The sequence below is a fragment of the Ptychodera flava genome, chromosome 9 (genome assembly GCF_041260155.1).
Source record: "Ptychodera flava strain L36383 chromosome 9, AS_Pfla_20210202, whole genome shotgun sequence".
Lineage (NCBI taxonomy): Eukaryota > Metazoa > Hemichordata > Enteropneusta > Ptychoderidae > Ptychodera > Ptychodera flava.
In genome coordinates, this window is record NC_091936.1 from 25,127,471 (window position 1) to 25,135,818 (window position 8,348).

Sequence of the window (8,348 nt, forward strand, 5' to 3'; positions counted from 1 at the left end):
AAAATTGCCATGTCAGCGTATTGGTAATTATCATATTTTAATGAACTTTTCAAAATAAGTGATAACTTGAGGGACTTGATCAAAGTTGATAAAAATGCTATGTACATCGTTGATAAAGTTATGAAATAGATATTTAATAATATTTGCACTTTCGCATTAACTAATTTACAATTTGAATATTTGATGAGCTTTCACAATTTGGCATATAAAGCTTGAAGGGCTTGGTTAACAGCAATACCACTTCCTACGTAAAGTGGTGATACAATAACTGCAGTTAAAGACAGTATTTTCATGTCAGCTAATTACATATTTGTATACTTAATGATTTTTGAAATTAATCCATTTTTAATATCGTTCGCGATGTTGATCATAACAATTTCAATGAAGTTGCAAATTTGTGGAATAGTTTCAATTTACAGACAATAGCAATATCTCTAAAAGAAGGGAGCTTTTCCAGTTTATATCTGGTTGATCCTGCATTTCGACAGAAAAGGCAAATTACTTTTTCGGGTTTTTTGGTGAAAATTCGTTGATTCGGTATTTTGCAATAAATGATGTGCACACGATTAATTAATAATGTGAATTATCTGTTGACAAGATAAGGTTTCCACTAACCAAAGCCACAGCGGTCCTTTGTATCATGCAGGGTCTTTGGTCCGACAAGGCTGCAGTCCTCCTATTAAGATTACTGCCGAAGAATTAGTAATTAAGGTCCTCAGACCCGTATCTCATAAATTAAAGTTGTTTAGTAAATTTCGCAGGTAATAGATGCGCCAGTTCTTTACCACAGTGTATTTATGTAGACTGTTGACCGACTGAAGTCGCAAATTATTTCTCTGTTCCCAGCAAAGTATTTGATAATCCCTGACGTTCACCGCTTGATTTGCTCATCTCTTTGACAGATGAAACTGATGATAACGTAATTGCAAATGTTTAGCTTTTATGTTTCAAGATACAAATGCCTCTGATTCAGAATTGTACTTTATTTAAAGGCCATACCTACAGAGATCTTGTTGTCACACATCATAAATAATTCATTTATATATTACTCATTAGTCTGGTAATACACCACTACACTTGGCAGCTGCAAATGACAATATTCGTATTATACGATTGCTGATCGATGCTGGTGCCGATCTGACGATTAAGAATAAGGTGAGAATGTTACACTGTGTATACTTACGCGATAGTGTGGTGTGACTGTGCTGTGGATCAGCTTACTCCTGTTTTGGCCCCGGGAATGTAGCTAGTAGACCAGTATCCTTGTGTTAAAGATTTCCTGCCTAAAAATAATCCATGTACGTTTGTGATGAATTTCAGGTTTTTTGACCAGCGTAATCTTGCACGATTCTAACATCCATGGCGCTGACAGTGTTCGTTCCTGAGTGCGGTCATTGTTGTTAATGTCTAGGATGATATGCACGTGTAGACATTACAGTTTGTTAATTCATTAAGACTCACAGCTCGCCATGAAAAGCCCAATGTAATTTATTGGTTTTTGCGCGCATGTTACATGTATATTACTTGCTGAACAACACTTATTTCAAAACATATCTAAAAACTACAAATCTATCTTCCTCGTGGTGTCACTAAGAATGGTAGGAAAGTAGTTTCAATCAATATAAATTAGCACTGATTTTCATACCAACATTGCCTAATATTTGATAATAGATGATAAATTGCCTTTTATTCCATCCTTCTGACAGTCTGGACACACTGCCACCTCCGTTGCACTGGTAAATCAAAGTTTTGAGACACTGCAGCTGTTGAAAAACATAGAGTCTGAACCGGAGGAGATACATGTAATCAAGGTATGTCTAGTAAGCGTGCAAAACCGATGTAGCGGCTGCCCCATGCTGGTTTACTGTAATTAATCAATGAGCCGATGACTTAAAAATGTGTCGTGATACCTAAGCTAATCGCTTGCTTTGTACGTGAAATGTGTCCGTCTCATACGCTGAAACGCACTGTAGCTATGCCAGAGCATGTACGTAATGTATCCTAAGCTGCAGATGGTCAGCTGAGGCAGACCAGTTCTATTCGTCATCTGCTCTCTGCTCAAGCCACTCAGACTCTTGTTATTGCCTTTATTCTATGTCGTCTGGACTATTTTAATAACCATCTTTCTGGCTGCCAGATACATCTCATTGACAAACTAGAACGTATTCAAATGCATCTGCCAGATCTATAGGGTCAAAAATCACACAATATACGACTACTTTTGGATTCGCTGCATTGCAATCACATGTCGTACTTAGTACAAAGTTTCTACAATTTGTTTCCATTTTGTTTCAGAGACTGCATCAAAATACCTTTCTTACCTTTTGCAAATGTATACTCCCTTAAGACACTTACGTTTTTCATCTGACACACGATCACACTACCCACGTTATGCAAGGCTTGATGATTCTCTTACATTAATTCTTCTTCACATCAGTAACTAAGTCACCAGGGAACATGAGATGCCATACAGACAAAAGTCGGCAAATATACCATACAGAAATTTACATGTCAAAAAACACGTAAGCCACAAATGTTTCTTTGACATGAGGCGCTGTCTGATAATTAATGCACCACAGATTACTGTTAGTTCCGAATAGGCAGTCTTCACACGGTCATATATGTTAGCTAGTGCCCCATCTACTTAACTTTCAATCTCATCTTATCGTTTTTAGGGAGAAGAAACATCGTTTTCTGAAACGAAGTCGGAACAAAATTTCATAAGGCTCGTAAAGTCTCTCCTTCAGTCTGGAGGTGACATCAATGCCAAGGATAGGGTATTGTCATAACTTTGAATTATTTGATATCGATACTGATATTGGCCATGCATTGAAGGAGCGAAATAACATTTTCTGTGTTTCGAAAAGAGAATTGCCATACTTTCTACTGGTTGTTTTTGTTATGAAAATATCTTGTTATGTTTCTCATGGTTGAGTGAAATGCTCCATTTAATTTATTCATTTTTGATATCTTCTTTCGCTTGCCTGTAAAACCTAAAGGTAAGTGATCCATTTTTCTAGTTTGGGTCTAAGAAATCAAGTTTGCAGAGCGGGAGTCATTTACAGATGTAATAATCGATAGTAAAGTTTATCAAGAATTTAAAACCTTTATCTACCGTAAATGCATGCATAACGCATTTACATTTTCTTTCTTTGTGAAATTAAATCTTGCCCTATGATGACTCAGCAAAGTTTGAGTGTTCTTCAACATATAATTTTTAAAACTGTTTTGATGAATATCATCTTGACCGGTAGGATGGAAATATCCCTCTCCATATCGCCACTCAAAACAACTGGAAAGACGCTGTGACATATTTGTTGGACAAAGAAGCAGACATTGAAAGCTTCGATAAGGTAAACACATTTTAGGTTTGCAGGTGTAAGCATACATACATTTATTCAACGGGTTTAACAAAAAAGAATTTTTCTAATGTAATATGTACTTGTTGGTTTTTGTCAAAAATGAAACACCCACATATATATCTACCATCGGGACAGTTCAACTATTAATATTTTTGTAAAGTGACTTGATTCGTGATCGTCATTTTCTTCTCATTAGTGAAGCCAGGTAAAAGTGTGGTAATAAGTTTTGCCCATTTTGCTTCACCAACACCAAATAATGATTTTTTCTCTATGATTTTCATTGTTACCTCAAATTTCATTCGATGTAAGCAGCAATCAATAATAATTATAAACAAACTACACTTCCTTTAATTTGATGGTCGTGCCTAATTTCTTGTAGACAAGTTTCTGTAAAATAAAACTGACGTCATGATATCTGGATTCTTCTCTATCTACAGTAAGCGACAAATTTAGTGATCATGATATTCATGAATTAATAACCGTAAATTTTGTCAAATTTCATCAGTGGATTATAGCAACTGTATGACAACATTGTAATTTTGTATTCACTAAAAATACATTTATTTATTATAGATTACTTGATATTTGTTTAATTGATTTGGTTTTTATATTGTCTAATATTATATTCTTATAAATCTTTTGATGAAAAGAAAATACATTCCCGTTTACACCTTTTAATAACCCCGCAAATAAAGAATTTTTGTAATCATATTTCTTATTCTTGGTTTCCAGCTTCCAAACGTATTTATGTTCTTACATTATTACAGAATGCTATGACTCCATTTCATGTGGCTGCTCTTCTAGATCACGTCGAAATTCAGGAATATTTCGTAGAGAAGGGAGGAGATGTCAACAAAACCGATTTGGTAGGATTTTCTCGTACAATCTTTCAGGATATGCGAAATGATTGATTTTACCTTTTGAAGGTTGCCAAAGGTTACTGTCTAAGCTAATTTGCTTTATTATCACTTGCCAACTTGAAAAAGATCACAAGCTACGTTTTAAAGCTACTTGACTTCATTCAATACTCTTCCTCTTCAATCCAACTCGCGTCATTATTAATACAATTCATAAATGTCCAATAGTAATTGGAAAGCTGGTTTCATGACAGTTTTTCTTCACTTAATCTCTAAGAAAGTTTGTATGTTAACAATCTTTGGAGCTACAATTTTTGCAGGTCTTCTGCTTACATAAAGAAAACAAGAAATCTTTGATTGATGTGTCTAGTATATGAAATCAAATTAAATCAGGTCCATTTATCAGTATATTTCAAGGTAATAATAGTTTACTAATTAAAATCAAATTTGATTTGCAAACAATTACACCTATAATTTTGTCATCCCTGTCAAATAAATTCGAAATGCATCGACTTTTTGTATGTTTTCCTATCGTATCGTTTTGATCAACAAGATGTTGAATATAATCTTACTGACGTTCTGAAGTAATGTTTTGAATAACTTCTTTTTGAAATTTACAGCTATTTAAATTTGATAACTACTTTTCCTGCTGATGCATCATTTGGTGAAAGTTATATTTCATATATTCTGAAGTTTGTTACGTTGAGCGGTGACCTTCTAATTTTAGAATAGGCTGGGCATTCCGGGTAACTGTAATAATAATGAAACATTTGAAGCTGAAGACAAGCAAAAGTAAAAAAACATAACAGTGAAGCCTTTGTTGTGAAAGAGCTTACGAAATGAAAATATAATGAGTATAATGATAGTGTTGCATATTAGTAACTAAGTTGTATCAGCCAAAATATTAAAGTTGTTTCTGACACAATGACAATAGTATACTGACCAATCACGATGAATTATTTTTAACTGAAGCAAAGTTGTTGTTTTTCAAAAACAAGGTCTAACATCTCTCGTTGTTAAATTATCTTTTTAATCGCAGGATGGACTCTCACCGTTACATTTTGCAGTGTCGGGCCAAGACTGTGTTGGAAGTGTCAGTCTGTTGGTTGATGCCAAAGCTGATACAAACCTGAAGGACAAGGTAATTTCATGTTTCCTGCCTTGTTGGTATTGATTCATTTCAACCTTTTAGCCAACACGTTTTGTTTCTGACTCTGAAAGCACCAAATAATACGGAGAATCAAGTTCAGCCTTAGTAATTCGCCACTATTGTTACAATGTCGAAAGAAAGGCATATTTGATTCAAATGAAATCAATGCAAAAGGCATTATTGAAATATGTAGAACTGATTACATTTTGTAAGTTCAAAGAGATTCTCTTGTTAAAATGATGATAAAATTTCATGGGTAATTTTTGGCTCACGTTATCCGTTTTGTTTTTAAAGTTTGCTGACAGCCTTTCAGTTCAAATTGTCAGGCCAATCAAATATATGAACCATGCTCCCTGAGCGTTTCACTATTCGAACAACTTTATCATTTTGAAACAGAGTTTACATGGCCACTCTTTTTATTGACACATCTCATATTAATTCTTTAAGAAGTGGATTACACCTGTCTCTGAATGTTTATTTATTTGCCTTTTAATGTAAAGTTTTCTTTGCCTCCGCAGAAAGGCAAGACACCACTTCATATGGCTGTTGGAAACAATACACGGAAAGCTACTGATATAGTTAATATACTGTGTGATGGTGGAGCAAATGTGAATGCTAAAGACAAGCAGGTAATGAATAGCCTGTAAAACCTGGGGCGATGAATATCATCGATTTTTATACTTGTCAAAATTATTTGTTTTACTACACACCATACGGGGGCACAATGTGAACATCAAAAGCCGAATAATTATTTCCATAACATATTGATTTAATACCAACAGGAAGAAACATTGTTCAAGTCGCACTAAGGAGTCTCAATTGAATCCATAATTATGACATTCAGTCTTACATTCTCGTCTTGCAGATGAAGGAAACGCCCTTACATATTGCCGCGAGGAACAACAATGTAAAGGTGGCTGCCTTTCTCATAGACAGAGGAGCTTACATGAATACAATGAACAAGGTATTTTCTGTAATACATACCGAAAAATTGGTGGGCCGACTCGCAGCGATTTCGAAGCTGTTATCCAATTGGTTGGCAGAATCTTACCGTTATAATGAAATAATACAAATAAACTCCCTAAGTTGCTGTGAATAGTGACAATCGACCAATCAGATATAACCTTGCAAACACGCTGCGAGTCAGCCGTTCCTGGTAGAGAAAGACGGTTATTTGCAAAGTGTTAAAAGTCTTCTGGCACCATTTCTCTTTTGTAGATTATTGACCTGAAAGATTGACAGCTTCATAGTTATATTTGTATATGTATGAATAAGCGATTGCGGAATAAGTTGCTTACCAGTTTGCATCTTTTTTTCCAGATTTGCAATTTTTTGACTGATAAGTTCAGCAAAACCTATTATTTACATTGTCTGAACCATCACAGCGAAACTATATTGGCCGCTTGTCGTGTTTTCAAAATTGTTACGCTACTTTCATAATTAGAAAATTTAGAGATTTTTCTTGATAATAAAAACAGACACAAAAACGTCAACAAGAGAACAGAGAAAGTTCTGTGTGAGTCCTGAGCGACTCCAGAGTGAATAATGCTGATTAAATAGCGTCCCATCATAGGCGAAGCAGATGACATACGTTCTTTTACATGTATTACCAAAAGAAGGAAATGTTGATTTAACTTGCAATGGCATCACATCATGAAATCAGATTATATCACATCACACCACCTTACACTAGGATTTCAAGTATCCATTCACGATGTGCATACCTTTTGCTCTGCTTATGATTACTGGCATGAATTTGTTTGATTTACAGCATTGTAAAACACCACTTGAGATTGCCCTAGATCAAAACTGTGCAGAAGTGGCATCGTTACTTGTAGGAAGAGGTGCTGGAGCAAATACTTTGTAGAATACCTGGAGTGGATATATGCAGGCAACTAAATTCAGTATACTTACAAGAGAATGAAGAAATACGGTCAACATCAGTGCAATCTTGTAGTGGGATATCTTGAAACTCTGACTGACTTTAACTTGACCACCAACTCATAAACCTTGCTTAGTGTTATACTAAACGTAAAAAGTTGGTCATAATGATCGATTTTAAAGACGGGGACATAGCCAATGGTTTCGATCACAGACTTCTTTGTTACATGTGAATGGGTACCGTAGGTTTTGAGGCGAGTGACGTAGCTATGAAGGAAACGGGCAGAACGGAAAATTCTACGTGAATGGGAAGTCGCCGACCTACAGGACTTCTGAGCAAACTTAGCGTTACTCAGCGCTGTTGGACCAGACGTCAGGAACAGTAACAACCAGGTTTAGTAGACGATTGTAGGATAACAAGGATCCCGTCCTCGTCCCTCGAACGTTGAATCGTGTAAACGTCACCTACGTATGAGAGATTCTTCGCCGCGTTTTTGGCGGAACTGTTATGCCAACTGATATAATTGTAAGATCTCTTTTTGTTATACAGTTAGAATTAAACACCACCTATCTGAGCGAATTATCGCGACCAAGAAGTGAAAAATATTCTAATTGTTAAATTAGGTACATATTTTCCTGCCGTTTAGCACATATGTTTTCTTACAGTTACACTTAGCACAACTTAATTTTTTTGTAACTGTCAGGTGTGACAATGCAAATGCATACATACATACATACATACGTACATACATACATACATACATACATACATACATACATACATACATACATACATACATACATACATACATACTATTTGTATTTATGTACATAAGTGTTGTTTATGATTCGCGTAATTTTTGTTGTGTCATAAATGTTCTAGGGCTCACAGGTTTTGGAAATAAGAGAACTGCCCACCTCTTGATCATTCATCAAAGAATGAGAATACATCAAAGGTGCCTGATTCTTTCTGTGGTGATTTTTATTGTTTACTAGGAGGTCTTGTCGTAATTAGACTGTAAGTGGTATTTGTTCTGCGACACGATCAAATATACGTATTTCATTTATTAAACGCTTTTTCATTGAAAGTGACTTTAA

At 35.2% G+C, this 8,348-nt stretch overlaps 1 protein-coding gene across 1 annotated transcript in view; it reads left to right on the forward strand.

Annotated features, from left to right (window-relative positions):
• The window catches only part of LOC139140467 (uncharacterized), a 47,533-nt gene extending 39,816 nt beyond the window's left edge, over positions 1 to 7,717 (forward strand). The window contains exons 16-24 of the mRNA XM_070709761.1: positions 1,057 to 1,155; positions 1,707 to 1,811; positions 2,676 to 2,777; positions 3,255 to 3,353; positions 4,130 to 4,228; positions 5,259 to 5,360; positions 5,888 to 5,998; positions 6,235 to 6,333; positions 7,141 to 7,717. Of these exons, the coding sequence (XP_070565862.1) occupies positions 1,057 to 1,155; positions 1,707 to 1,811; positions 2,676 to 2,777; positions 3,255 to 3,353; positions 4,130 to 4,228; positions 5,259 to 5,360; positions 5,888 to 5,998; positions 6,235 to 6,333; positions 7,141 to 7,236 (912 nt within the window). The 3' untranslated portion in view covers positions 7,237 to 7,717. The remainder of the gene's footprint in view (positions 1 to 1,056; positions 1,156 to 1,706; positions 1,812 to 2,675; positions 2,778 to 3,254; positions 3,354 to 4,129; positions 4,229 to 5,258; positions 5,361 to 5,887; positions 5,999 to 6,234; positions 6,334 to 7,140) is intronic.
• The last annotated feature ends 631 nt before the right edge of the window (positions 7,718 to 8,348 follow it).